The 15,810-nt window shown below is 35.8% G+C and overlaps 1 protein-coding gene across 16 annotated transcripts in view; it reads left to right on the forward strand.

The window, feature by feature from the left end:
- Mvl (Malvolio) overlaps window positions 1–15,810 on the forward strand; it is a 1,196,163-nt gene that overhangs the window by 442,215 nt on the left and 738,138 nt on the right. For all 16 annotated transcript variants that reach the window (XM_067759805.1, XM_067759806.1, XM_067759808.1 and 13 more), the window contains one exon: window positions 9,921–10,059. In XM_067759805.1, coding sequence (XP_067615906.1) covers window positions 9,921–10,059 — 139 coding nt within the window. The remainder of the gene's footprint in view (window positions 1–9,920; window positions 10,060–15,810) is intronic.

Here is a 15,810-nt window from a genome sequence, read left to right on the forward strand (position 1 = left end):
AGTCCCATTCAGTTATGAAGAAAAGACTATGATTTTAAGTTTCACTTTTAAAGAAAATTACTTTTTTATTTTACAATAATTGAAACCACGACTCTCTATCAAAAATGCCGGAAATTAATAATATGTCTCTAGTCTTATGTCAGTGACGTGGGCCGCAGTTGTATTTGACATGCGCGTTGCTACCTGCACGCCTATCAAATACAACTTAAGGCCCAACCACATAGAATACCTTATAAAACATTGCTCTAATGCTTATGTTCCCACCGCCAACTTTTAATAGGAGGTAATTATGAGTTTTGCAAGCTGTAATTTGGCAGCCGTTGAAGAAATCATGAAGAAATTTGGCAGGAACGTTACTCATATTACTATATGTATTCTAAATAAAAATTAGCAAAATCGCCAAATTAAACAAGTAAGGAAGGTAAAGTTCGGGTGTACCCGAACATTACATACTCAGTTGAGAGCTATGGTGACAACATAAGGGAAAATAACCGAGGGAAACCCTGGAATGTGTTTGTATGACATGTGTATCAAATGAAAGGCATTAAAGAGTATTTTATGAGGGAGTGGGCCATAGTTCTATAGGTGGACGCCATTTAGGGATATCGCCATAAAGGTGGATCAGGGTTGACTCTAGAATTGGTTTGTACGATATGGGTATCAAATGAAAGGTGTTAATGAGTATTTTAAAAGGGAGTAATCCTTAGTTCCATAGGTGGAAGCAGTTTCGAGATATCTCCATAAAGGTGGACCAGGGATGACCCTAGAATTTGTTTGTACAATATGGGTATCAAACGAAAGGTGTAAATGAGTATTTTAAACGGGAGTGGGCCTTAGTTCTATAGGTGGACGCCGTCTCGAAATATCGCCATAAAGGTGGACCAGGGGTGACTCTAGAATGTGTTTGTACGATATGGGTATCAAATTTAAGGTATTAATGAGGGGTTTAAAAGTGAGTGGGCCTTAGTTCTATAGGTGGATGCCTTTTGGAGGCATCGCCATTAAGGTGGACGAGGGGTGACTCTAGAATACGTTTGTATAATATGGATATCAAACGAAAGCTGTTAATGAGTCTTTTAAAAGGGAGTGGGCCTTAGTTCTATTGGTGGACGCCTTTTCGAGGTATCGCAATAAAGGTGGACCAGGGGTGACTCTAGACTTTGTTTGTACGATATGAGTATCAAACGAAAGGTGTTAATGAGTATTTTTAAAAGGGAGTGGGCCCTCAATTTATAGGTGGTCGCCTTTTCGAGATATCGCCATAAAGGTGGACCTGGGGTGACCCTAGAATTTGTTTGTTCAATATACTAGGTATCAAAAGAAAGGTGTTAATAAGTATTTTAAGAGGGAGTAATCCTTAGTCCCATAGGTGGACGCCGTTTCGAGATATCGCCATAAAGGTGGGCCAGGGGTGACTCTAGAATTCGTTTGTGCAATATGGGTATCAAACGAAAGGAGTTAATGAGTATTTTAAAAGGGAGTGGGCCTTAGTTCTATAGGTGGACGCCTTTTCGAGATATCGCCATAAAGGTGGACCAGGGGTGACTCTAGAATGAGTTTGTACGATATGGGTATCAAATTAAAGGTACTAATGAGAGTTTTAAAAGGTAGTGGTGGTAGTTGTATATGTGAAGGCGTTTTCCAGATATCGACCAAAATGTGGACCAGGGTGACCCAGAACATCATCTGTTGGATACCGCTAATTTATTTATATATGTAATACCTGCCAAGATTTTAAGGGTTTTTTATTTCGCCCTGCAGAACTTTTTCATTTTCTTCTACTTAATATGGTAGGTGTCACAACCATTTTATAAAGTTTTTTCTAAAGTTATATTTCGCTTCAATAAAACAATCCAATTACCTTACCATGTTTCATCCCTTTTTACGTATTTGGTATAGAATTATGGCATTTTTTCATTTTTCGTAATTTTCGATATCGAAAAAGTGGGCGTGGTCATAGTCGGATTTCGTTCATTTTTCATACCAAGATAAAGTGAGTTCAAGTAAGCACGTGAACTAAGTTCATTAAAGATATGTCGATTTCTGCTCAAGTTATCGTGTTAACGGCCATGCGGAAGGACAGACGGACGACTGTGTATAAAAACTGGGCGTGGCATCAACCGATTTCGCCCATTTTCACAGAAAAGAGTTAACGTCATAAAATCTATGCCCCTACCAAATTTCAAAAGGATTGGTTAATTTTTGTTCGACTTATGGCGTTAAAAGTATCCTAGACAAATTAAATGAAAAAGGGCTGAGCCACTCCCATTTTGGAATTTTCTTTTATTTTTGTATTTTGTTGCACTATATCATTACTGGAGTTGAATGTTGACATAATTTACTTATATACTGTAAAGATATTAAATTTTTTGTTAAAATTTTACTTAAAAAAAAAATTTTTTTAAAAGTGGGCGTGGTCCTTCTCCGATGTTGCTAATTTTTATTAGGCGTACATATAGTAATAAGTGTAATGTTCCTGCCAAATTTCATCATGATATCTTCAACGACTGCCAAATTACAGCTTGCAAAAATTTTAAATTACCTTCTTTTAAACGTGGGCGGTGCCACGCCCATTGTCCAAAATTTTACTAATTTTCTATCCTGCGTCATAAGTTCAACTCATCTACCAAGTTTCGTCGCTTTATCTCTCTTTTGTAATGAATTATCGCAATTTTTCGGTTTTTCGAAATTTTCGATATCGAAAAAGTGGGCGTGGTTATAGTCCGATATCGTTCATTTTAAATAGCGATCTGAGATGAGTGCCCAGGAACCTACATACCAAATTTCATCAAGATACCTCAAAATTTACTCAAGTTATCGTGTTAACGGACGGACGGACTGACGGACGGACATGGCTCAATCAAATTTTTTTTCGATCCTGATTATCTTGATATATGGAAGTCTATATCTATCTCGATTCCTTTATATATGTACAACCAACCGTTATCCAATCAAACTTAATATACTCTGTGAGCTCTGCTCAACTGAGTATAAAAAAAAAAAAATTAAAGTCACATTTTAACAAAAAATTTAATATCTATACAGTATATAAGTGAACTATGTCAAGATTAAACTCCAGTAATGATATGTTACAACACAATATATAAAAATAAAAGAAAATTTTTAAATGGGCGTGGCTCCGCTCTTTTTCATTTAATTTGTCTATGATACTTTTAATGCCATAAGTCGAACAAAAATTCACCAATTCTTGTGAAATTTGGTAAGGGCATAGCTTCTATGACGATAACTGCTTTCGGTGAAATCGGTTGAAGGCAAGCCCAGTTTTTATACACAGTCATCCGTCTATCCTTACTCTCGGCCGTTAACACAATAACCTGAGCAAAAATCGATATATCTTTACTAAACTTAGTTCACGTATTTATCTGAACTCACTTTATTTCGGTATTAAAAGTGGGCTAAATCCGACTATAACCACGCCCACTTTTACGATATCGAAAATTTCAAAAATGAAAAAAATGCCATAATTTTTTACCAAATATGAAAAAAGGGATGAAACATTGCGATTGGATTGGTTTTTTGATGCAAAATATACATAACTGTAGAAAAAACTTTGTAAAATGGGTCCCATATTAAGTAGAAAAAAATGAAAAAGTTCTGCAGGGCGAAATCAAAAGCCCTTGGAATCATGGCAGGAATACTTTTCTTGGTATTACATATATAAATAAATTTTCGGTACCCTACAGATGGTGTACTGGGTCGCCCTGGCCCACATTTTGCTCGATATTTCGAAAATGCCTTCACATATACAACTAAGGCCACTCCCTTTTAAACCCCCCATTAATACATTTAATTTGATACCCATATCATACAAACACATTCTAGAGTCTCCCCTGGTCCACCTTTATGGCGATATCTCGAAAAGGAGTCCACCTATAAAACTAAGGCCCACTCTCTTTTAAAATACTCATTAACACCTTTCATTTGATACCCATATCGTACGAACACATTATAGAGTCACCCCTGGTTCACCTTTATGGCGATATTCCGAAATGGCGTCCACCTATAGAACTATGGCCCACTCCCTTTTAAAATACCCTTTAATACCTTCCATTTCATATCCATGACATACAAACACATTCCAGGGTTACACTAGGTTCATTTTCCCAGCTGGTGATTTTCCCTTATTTTGTCTCCAAAGCTCTCAGCTGAGTATGTAATGTTCGGGTACACCCGAACTTAGCCTTTCTTATTTGTTTTCTGATGATATTCGTGAACATTTTTGAATCGTTTTGGTTAATATTTTTGAATCATTTTTGAATACGATTATCATGCATTTTTTCTTCATATCCCATACAAAACTAGATACAACATGATACTCCTATTTCATCAGGGGAAGAAAGCAAGCGGAAGTGAGCTATTTGAACCACAGGTAATTCGCAAACCAACTTGACCGATAAACAAATACTACAACAACATCCGACATCAGATATGAACAACATCTATACGATAATGTTGCAGACTCTTGAAGAAGATCAGGCAAAAATAATAATTTTACCACGTTTATATCATACTTTTATTATTATTTGATGTGTTTGAGGATCGTATTTAATGGGATATGTTGAAGCCGCGTTAGGTATATCAAGAGAGTTTCACTTACCTTCGGTTCAAATACTTCGCAACTTTCGTAAGGTCCTACCATAAAGTATTTTCTGGGAAGCCGGATGTGGGCAAATGGTTGGGGACATCTTCTGTTAGTAGCAGCATTTACATTAATTTTGTCTTGAAGAATATCTTAAGATATTTATTATTGAAATATTTAGTTATAATTAAGTAAGACAATGAATGTTTGATAACAATGGTAATAAGAATTATAAAGAATGAAAAATGTGTGATGAAACTCGCGGTATCCAACCAAAGACCACTATGTAACTGTTTACTTCACAAAGGTCTGCTTTCCAATGAATATATGTATGAATATTTTGACAGCTCTTTTCTCGCAGTATAGGAAGTGTCCGAAAAATCCCGAATAGGAAGATATATGCTATAGTGGTCCGATCCGGCCGGTTCCGACAAATGTCTAATCGGACACCTAAATAGGGACTAGTTTGCATACAAACAGACGGACATGGCTAAATCAACTCAGCTCGTCATCCTGATTATTTCGGTATACTTAATGGTGGGTCTATCTATTTTGCTTTAAGGACTTACAATTTTGGGATTCGTGACGAATTTAATATACCATTTCATTTTCATGAAAGGTATAATAAGATTTCCAATGAAAAGTAATATTTTAACAATTATGAAATTCATTATTCAGTTAAAAGAGATAATCAGAAAAGATTCAGAAAGCTGAATGAAAAATTATTATAAATTTTTTTCTTCTAATCTTAACACATTTGATTCAAATATGATTCCAAAATGTGACTGAAAAACTATATTCATATTTTAATCATCAAAGGTAAACAAATCTGATTATTCCTTTTGTTGATTTTTATTAAATATTAAAATTTAAGCATCAAAGGTCCGTAAAATTGTACCAAAAAGTGATCGAAAAATGTTTTCCAGTTTTTGATCGTCAAAAGTATTCATATTTGATTATCTTTTTGCTCAATTGTATGATAACTCTTTATTTATACTATGTACAAACACACACCAAATTGGGGATTTATACCATTTGGGCAATTTATTACGCAATTTATCATATAATAAATTGCCAATTTAAAAAAAATTGCATAATAAATTGTTTCAATCTGCAAATGCAACTTTGTAAAGTGCGTTTATTGAGTAGATTTAAACGTCAGTTACGCATGGCTCAACTATATACTTAGCTCATCTCATCAGCTAATTTTATTTTCTTCATTTCACTGGAGTAGGGATTATCAAAAGAAGATGTCAAACTCAAAATGAAACCAAAACATTGAACACATTTTCTTACAACACACAAAAATTTCAAAATTTTATTCCACCTGCCTAATACCAACACGCACATTTGACAAAGGTAGGTTGTTGCTGTAGAGATGAGCCAACCAGCTATCAAACTTCTATTGTGTAAGCTAAACCACTCAATTTAAAGCGAAATTGCCTCAATTTATTTTTCTGTTTGAACATAGCATTAGTCTGAAAGAGTAATCAAATTGCATTGATATGTAGGAAATTTCAAAATTTAATCACCTTAAATGCTGCGTGGGATAAATTTACTATAAAAGTTGTATTTGGTTGAATAATTTTTTGTATAGTAAAGTAAAACTACAAACGAAAAATTGCAAAGCCAACATACAGCTAATTTTTCAATATAATATAAGCATGGTTTTAACAATATTATCACCAAATAATTGAAGTTTGCACTGAAACCTTTCAAATTGTAGCAACTCTTCCCCCGACCTAGAAATGAGGCGGAGAACCCAAACAACTAAAATTTTGCGTTACTTATGTTTACAATAACACGTGCGATATATGAATTTTACAGAATACTAGTTGCTTTTTTTTACTTGACAAAAACACCTCAAATAGCTAAACAGTTTCATCATGGCGGAATAATATAGATGATGGAAGCTTATCAGCTAATTGGTACTTTTTCTAGCTGCTTTGACATTCTTCTGTTGAGATAACCATAATCATAATGCGATCAATTTTACTGAGTAGCTGTGAATTCAAGAACAAATTTTAGGGGAAACGAACTGAGACTAATGTCCACCTGCCTGCTGGAGCTACACGGTTTATTGACTGCTGTTACATGAGGAGGAAAGAATTAATAACAATGTTTTTGTAAAGCACATGGTTTACAATAGTTGTGTTTTTTACATCTATATACAAATACGCTTAAACTTTATATGGACTGCTAAGCGTTAAACTTTATCTACACTTCTGAAATTTCTGCGCAAAAAATGAGTACTCCTAAATTTCAATACGCCTTATACTCAAATGCAACTGAAATATGTGTCTATGTTTCACCTCTACACTATCTCTATGTATTACCTCTACAAATGGTGTCTGTCCACTATTCACCGCAACCGATTCAGCTATAGGCTATAAACTATGGCCAACGGAGGTGTCTGTCTCCGCTTTTCTGTACAACATGTTCTGTAGCTAGTTATTTTACCACTGCCGCTAGATGGGTCTCCTAAACATTATCCCTTTCGTCCCTGAATTCGAATTTCTTCTCTCCAACAAAAATAGTGAACTTAAAAGCAAGATCATATGTTTGTGGGAGGCCGTGGAGGGAGGGGGAGGCGTGGTACTTATATGTACGAATAGCATTTATAACCGGTACACATATGTACCAACAGGTGCAACAAGTTACATTGTTTTCTTAGGGTTATCGCTATAATACAAAGAAATATTTTTTTATTTTGTGTGATATAGTTTACAAAAATCTTTACAAAATGGAACATTATATTCTTCGCAAATAGTTTTTGTTCTCGTTTGAATTTTTACTAACGCGCAACGAAGACAACGTCTTCCTGGAACACCTTCGACAGCTAAATGGTTTCTCTTCTTCCTCCCATCTACAGTCAATTCTTCAGCAAGATTCACAACATATGTATGTAAGATAAGGAACTTTCTCATGTTTACGTCTCAATTCGTTGTAAGGTATCCATGCGTTGCTGTACACCTACCAAGGCAAGTATAAAAGACTTTCTTGCACCATTTGCAAGACTTTTTATCATGATTGTAGAGACTTATGAATTGATCAGCCCGATCAACTCCGCCCATTTTCTGTCGATAGAATGCAATTGCTTCGGACAGTCTATTTCCTCTTGATGACCTGACTTTTCTTCTTTTGCAATTTTAGTCATATAAGGTTTATGACCATTAGTCATTATCAACACTTCTTTTGTGTCTTGCCACTTTGTCATTGACATAGTAAGACTTTGATGCATTTTGAAGCTTACTAGGTGCTGAAAAGTATAATTTGGACATAAGGACCATATATCTGTCACAAATACAATTTCTGGTGGAATAGTTTTGGCAGTACAGAATGAGTCGTTTGGCATTATCCAATCAAGAATGCGACTATTATCAGTCTCAGATTGAGTGACAAATTTTCTAGACTGCTGCAGAACCCGCTGTGCTCACTCATATGTGAAAGGTTGATCAAAATGATTTTAGTTGTGGTCACTCTCGCTTTTAGTTTCAAGGTCCATTTCGTCGTCACTTCCATTAAATGAAGAATCTGTTTCATCTTCCTTTGGTTAGTAGTCGTCTGATGGATCCGCAGAAAAATCTGACATACTTGCAATTATGCTTTCTAGCTCCTTTTAGCTCAACGACCTCTTATTCATATTCGTCCTACATATATGTACCTACAGAAAAGACGGTTGGTACATATATGTACCACAACTTGTAGTACCCAATAAATTTTCAATTCCAATCAGATACAATATCAAATTTACATACCTTTATTCTGATAGGATTTGTGCTCCAAAATATTATGAAAGTTTGCAGTTACATTTCTAGTTTACCACTTTTTTTGCTAAAAAAATTCTAAATAAGGCACACCCGCAACATAAACACGTGCATGAAAAGGCAGCTGTTAAACTTTTACTAACCACACTTTCATCAACATTCAAGGTTACCGGAGGGTACACTTTTACACCGTTTTTACTGTATTTTAAAGCTTTTAGGGTACATTAAGAGGTGCTGTATGTGTACCACTCGGGACGAAAGGGTTATCTAAGTGACGATAAGCGTTTTTTTTTTTACCCGCAAACGTAGAGGTATATATGTGTAAAAAAAAACACGGCTACACGGTTAAAATGTATGTCTATTTGTCCCTTATAATTTCAAACAAAATCAAAATAGTACAAGTACTATGTACAAACACATAAGTACTGTCAAGTGTTTGGTAGATTGGATACCCTTTTTGTAGGTTTTGGGATGCATTTTGGGAGCGAAAAAGTTAGTGAAGACCCTGGTAGCGAGCTACTTCAATTTGGTAATTCCTTCTAGAGAATTACAGTTAATTAAATCTTGTGACATGAAATATCGTAGTAGAGTATATTAATTTTTTTCGAAAAACATGGTTAATCGTAATGAGGTTCTAACCATGACAGTGTCGCAAACTCAAATTTTTAGTTGCAGTCACGTGAGACAAGGGGTATCCTGCATAAAAATGAGCTTATGCTCACAGTTGAAGCACGTGAGCTTAGCTCATGTAGCTAAGGTCAATCATAAGCTTCTCCTGGGTCTGAATTATGATCCCATAAAGATGAGACGAAGATATTGCTTGAACTCGAACTTAAGGTGCCAAAGCTTGCAGTTTTAGCTCAAGCTTAAAATTCAACTATGAATTATTTCGTTATTTCAAATTTCTTTCAAATGCCGGCCAATAAAATAACCTCCCATTTAAGAATTCATTAGCTAAACACCGGCTTATAATAATTGGATATTTGTTCAAGAGAAACTGAAAATACTGGCATATTGAGATAGTACCATTTCGAAACCCGCCACGTAATCATCATCAGGCAATTTCGTAATGTTCTCAAAGGCTCCACCGAGATTCGAACCGCGAATTAGTTGATGAAACTGCAGTAGCCTTAACCACTACTCTATCCTGTTTGTATTTGTTTTCTTGCGTATTTCAGTTGATCTCATTTATACACTAACAACACAATTGAGACATTCTGTCTCTATATTAATTTGTGTGTCATGTAGATTTTTTTCGAGCTTCATCTCAATGCATGATCTCAATCTTCAAGTTTAAGGTAAAGAGTTTAAGCCCAAGACTTTGTTTGCATACCGAGTTGAGCTTAAGCTTGAAATTCTGAGTGGAAGTTTAATCTCAGCTTTTGTGCATGAGACCCAATATCATGCCATCAGTTCGACGCCGAAGTAGAAACATGTACAGATCTGTACTATTAACGTTTCAACGATTCTGCCAGTTTTGCAAAAATATTGCCGATATACACAAATATTTCTTAACTGCTTTACAATGTTTACTTTTATCTTTCTCCTTTCAGTATACCGTTGTGGGGTGGTGTGCTGATAACAATCATTGATACTTTTACATTTTTATTTCTGGATAAATATGGTCTAAGAAAATTGGAGTTTCTCTTTGGCTTCCTGATCACTGTAATGGCAATCACTTTTGGTTTTGAGGTAAATCACGTCCACAAATTAATAAATGCCTATACACCTGAGCTGTACAGTATTGAATGTCAAGTACATTACCTACATACATACATTATAAGTGGCCAATGTAACAAACTTGCTTATCCAGTAGAATTGATTTTTACTGGTACTTTATAGTTATTATTCCTAAATAATTGTTTCAAATACTTTTATAAAATAAAAAGATGATAAAAAATTTTAAGAACTACCTTTAATAAATGGACCAAAAAATAGAAGGCAATTTTTCCTTTCATAGAGACATAGTCTTGTTAAATTTTGACTAAAAAATTTTAACAATAGCTCTTGTAAAAGAATTTTGTGATTTAAAACTATAAAGGTGGAGCGGAATCTTTCAATTTAAGGCAAAGCATGTACTTGGGATTAACTAATTTGATTATTTAAAATTTAAACACGTGCTCTACCTTTATAATTTTAAATCCCAAAATTTTTTTACAAGAGCTATTGTTAAAGTTTTTTAGTCAAAATTTAACAAGACTATGTCTGTATTAAAGGAAAAATTGCCTTCTATTTTTTGGTCCATTTATATAAAGGTAGTCCTTAAAATTTTTTTATCGTCTTTTTATTTTCAATTTTTTAGTACTGCCTACAAAAAGGCAATTGTAACTTTGATTAGCAGTTTAAGTAATTCCTAAGTGAAAATTCTTATCTTTATTTATTTGTTCAAAATAGCAAGATTTAAGGGAATTAGTGGAATTTTCGCTGACAACACTGGCGAAAACAACAGAATTTCACCTCGCATCATAATAAGAGGATTCCACCTCGTTTGTGAGCTACTTAATTTGCACAGCTGAAAATCGTGGTGAAATTTGCGTACGCCTGAAAGTCTAAAATAATCGTGGTGAAAGTTGCGTACGCCTAAAAGTATGCAAGGACGTGCATTGGGTTGGGCATTCAACGGGGTGGCATTCTACAACGCCTGCAACACTCAGGAGGCTAGGTATGAAGGTATGGCCTAATCTTCTAAATAGTTCGACTTGTGCGTTACGTAGCTCACATTTTTTGATCGAACATTGCACTGTTACCGAGTTTCAAACTATATTTCAGGTTTCATGTCTCTAGATATCCAGGAAGTTAGAAAAACAAATCGATTGCAAGATTCCCAATTTAAAACCAGCTTTCTCAATATCTCGATCCATGCGCCGCCTAGCGGAATTTTTTTGATAAAATATTGCATTGTCACCGGGTTCTAACTTACGGCCCAAGTTTCATGTCTCTAGCTCATCGGGAAGTTACTCGAAGATCGATCGAAATATTTCCCCGTTTTTAAAGGATTTGCAGTTATCTTGCCTAGCGCGCCACCTAACGGAACTTTGTTTTCTATAAGTTGTATTGCCACCAGGCCTCTAACTAAGTGCCAAGTCTCTAGGTAACCGGGAAGTTAGTTAAAAATGGATTGAAAGATTCCCAAATTAAAATTGGTTTTCTTACTATCTCGATCCGCGTGCCACCTATCGAATTTTTTTTATCAAATGTTGCATTGTCACCGGGTTCTGACCCAAGGCCCAAGTTTCAAGTCTCCAGCTCACCGGGAAGTTACTTAAAAATCGATCGCAAAATTCCCTGCGTTTTTTCAGGGATTTTTGTTTATCTCGATTCGTCTGCCACCTGGCGGCATTTTGTTTTCCACGAAATGTAGCGCCATCGACTCGGAAACTATGTGCTAAGTTTCAAGTCTCTGGATCACCGAGAAGTTAGTTAAAAGTCGATCGCAAAATTTCCATTTTAAAATTAATTTTCTGTATATCTCGCTCCGTGTGCCACCCACCTGGCGGATTTTATTTTTCACTTGCATTGTAATATCTCCCAGATCTGAACTACGTTCTAAGTATCAAGTGTCTAGCTCAATGGGAAGTTGCCGAAAAAGACTTTTTCGTGGGTCAAAAATTCGTATGGAAAGGAGGGGACAAACTGAAAAGGACTTAATATAAAGGTAATAATAATAAAAATATCTTAATCTTAAGAACATAGAAAAAAGATTTGGAAAATTATAAGGAAAGAAGCATTCATTAGGGTTAAATATTTGAATAAAGAATATCAAAATGTCTTACGATTCCCTAAAAAGTAATTTAACTCTTTTTTGAGCCAGTGCATTACTTATGAACCTGAAAGAAGGGAGTTCCAAAGACGTATCGACGTAATCTGGCGGTTGAATTCGGTATTTGATATGTGTAAGGAGCGCTGACCTTGATGGCTGAAGAAAACTGAGCCTTTGATAACGGTAATGGGGTTCCTTCACATACATTTTTTCGAAGGGAAATCAGTTTTTTTACTAGAAGGCTATCGAATGAAATGTTAAGTAACTTTTCAGCATGATATGACATGTGGTCAAGTCTTTTCAACTCTTATACGTATATAGCAATGATATTATAAATAAGATTTACGGCTGAAATCTGTAATTCAGTCTCATCTCAAGTCTCTAAATTTGAGATTTTCCTTTAGAGACAAGTTTTGTTACTTTAGATGATTTCGTTGGGTGGTATTGTGGCTGACCTTGCGAAGACGCCGTTCCCAATTTTGTATAGAAAATCGAATCTCAGCGGCGCCACATAGAGTTCGATCTTTTTTTTTTAAGTATTTTCTGTTTTTTAATTTTTTCTGTGCTTATTTTAATTTGAGGAATAAAATATATTTAAAGCGTTTTTCGCAAATAATTTGCATACTTTTTCTGAAATTTTCATGTTTGTCATCTGCCCCAGCCCAGTTCACAAATTCGTGATTGGCTTTTGTGAGGCTGGAGTCTCCCATAGACAGCTTACAGAATGGCAAATTGTCTCAAAAAGTTATTTTTACCCCAAATAGTCTCTAATAGTGACTAGAGACAGCTTACTGAATTCAGCTGTTAGTTTCTTATTGCACACGTAGTCACTGTTAAAAAAATTTCACAACCATAGATAAGCGTAGGTATTGCGGCGAATATTAGCAGTTTCGTCACTGTGCCGCTGAAAAAAATAACAGCCACATATACATGTACACAGCAGTAAATAGCCCGTCAAAAAATTTGAGGGTTTATTTCATATGGCCAAAAGGCTCATGATATTAGACCTTAATTCTATGAGGAATATAAGTTGCATGGCGTATTCATTATAATACTTTATTTTGCTGTACTTATGTCATCAGGCATAAGGTTCATCTGAAATATAACGTTATTTATAAGGATTATAGGTAAAATAAAGTAAGGAACATAAATAATTATTATAAGCTATTAGGAAGAATATAACAACCCTATTATACGGCTCATGCACTAAATCAATTAAGGCTTACATAAGGTATTATATTAAGATACTACTTGTATATATAAGGCTCATAATCCAATAAAAATGAGGCTCACATAAGACGTTACAATAAGATAATACATTGAGTACAATAACTTGATTATAAGGCTTATGAACCAGGGCCCGTATCGTATGTTGCGATTCGTATGGAAATCAAGTTCTCACTCAAACATTAAATCAAAATAGCTCCGAAATCATGAGTCCGAATAACGACATATGTGAATTAGGGGCTTCGCGTACTAGTTGGATTTATAATCTTACTAGTCTTTACCCGCGGCCCCGTCCACAAAAAGAAAATGAAACATATGGGCTATTCACGTTAGCCTGCTTATCAAGTTATCTGTTTAAAAAAATTTGTTGCGTCTAATGTACATCATTTTTTAATAGAGTAAAAAAAGAAAGGTAAAAGTCTAGTTGAGGGATCGACTGCTAATACGATATTTTTGGTAGCGTATTAGCAGTCGACCTCTCAACTAGACTATTACGAAAAGAACTAAATGCGCGGATAACCTGATACCCAGAAAAAGCCACGAAACGATCCCGACGGTATCGGGGACGGATCCTGAAAACCATCCAGAAATCTTCCGGAAGGTTCTCCAAAAGTTCCAAAATGACAACGACATGATTCTAGACTGATCCAGAGAACCACACAGAAATGATCCCTTAAGGGTACCCAAATGATCCCGAAACACTCCCGAAAAATTTCCGCAATAACTCTGACGGGCTTCCGGACGGTTCTCACCATCCAGAAAATATCCCGGAAGGGTCCCTAAATTATCCCGTCATAATCCAGAAAAAGTCCCGAAATGACCCCGACGGGATCCCGAAAACCATCCAGAAATGATGCTGGAAAGGTCCCAAAATGATCCCGAAAAAATCCCAAAATGACCGCGATGGGATCCCGCACGGATTCAGAAATGATCCCGAAAGCGTGCCATAATGATCCCGAAATAGTCCCGAAATTACCCTGACGGGATCCCGGACGAATCCCGAAAACCATCCAGAAGTTATCCCGGAATAGTCCCGACGAATTCCCGATATGATCCTGATGGGATCCCGAATGGAAGCGAAAACTATGCAGTGCCTAAAGGGTCCTCAAATGATCCCGAAAAAGTCCCGAAATGACCCTGAATGGATCCCGAAAACCATCCAGAAGTGACCCCTGAACGGTCCCCAAATGATCCCGAAATTACCCAGGCGGGATCTCGGACGGATCCTGAAAACCGTCCAGAAATGATGCCGGAAGGGTCCCGAAATGATTCCGTCTGGGATCCCGGCAGGGTAATTTCGGGACTTTTTCGGGATCATTTGGGAACCTTCCGGAATCATTTCTGGATGGTTTTCGGCATACGTCAGGGATCCTATCTGGATATTTCCCTACTATTTCGGGATCATTTGCGGGATCCCGTCATTTCGGGACTATTTCAGGATCATTTTGGGACCTATCCGGGATCATTCCTGGATAGTTTTCGGGATCCCGTCGGGGTAATTTTGGGACTTTTTCTGGACTATGTCATTTCGGGCTTTTTTTTTTTTCGGGATCTCGTCAGAGTAATTTCGGTACTTTTTCGGGATAATTTGAGAACCCTTTAGGCATTATTTCTGCATGGTTTTCAGGATCCTTCCGAATTCCGTCAGGGTCATTTGGGATAATTTCTGCATGGTTTTCGGGATCCGTCCGGGATTATTTCGGCATCATTTGAATACCCATCCGGAATAATTTCTGGCGGGTTTTCGGGATCCCGTCGGGATCATTTCGGGAATATCTTATACATTTGGGACTCTTTCGGGATCATTAAGGACCCTTCGAAACCGGTAGCACACATGTATTTTTAAATTATGAGCTTTTATGGCCATGCATTTGCTGCAAATTATTCGTAATTAAAATTCGGTATGTTTTATCTTTAATATCTAACACAGCTTTTTCGTTCTATTTTCGATTTTTTTTTTAAATGAATCCTGTAACGAACTGTTATAACTAGAACTGCTATAACTTTTTGTAATATTTTAACCAACTAAATACCCAACAAAGCAACACTATTTTCATCTAAAAAATTCTCTTTGGTTTTAGCTAATTGTAGTTTCACTCCTTTGTTCTATGAATAGTAATTCCTTCACCCCTGTCAAATCAATTAATTTAACTTAAAAACAAAATATACATATGTATTTTTTAATTCGAAAAAAATGTGTTGGGCTAGCAACACTATTTTCATCTAAAAAATTCTCTTTGGTTTTAGCTAATTGTAGTTTCACTCCTTTGTTCTATGAATAGTAATTCCTTCACCCCTGTCAAATCAATTAATTTAACTTAAAAACAAAATATACATATGTATTTTTTAATTCGAAAAAAATGTGTTGGGCTATTCACGTAAGCGTGCCTTTCAGGTTATCATTTAGTTCTTTTTTTTACTCTATTCCAAAAATAAAATACATTAGACAAAAATAA

This window comes from Eurosta solidaginis, chromosome 1, assembly GCF_040869045.1.
Source record: "Eurosta solidaginis isolate ZX-2024a chromosome 1, ASM4086904v1, whole genome shotgun sequence".
Lineage (NCBI taxonomy): Eukaryota > Metazoa > Arthropoda > Insecta > Diptera > Tephritidae > Eurosta > Eurosta solidaginis.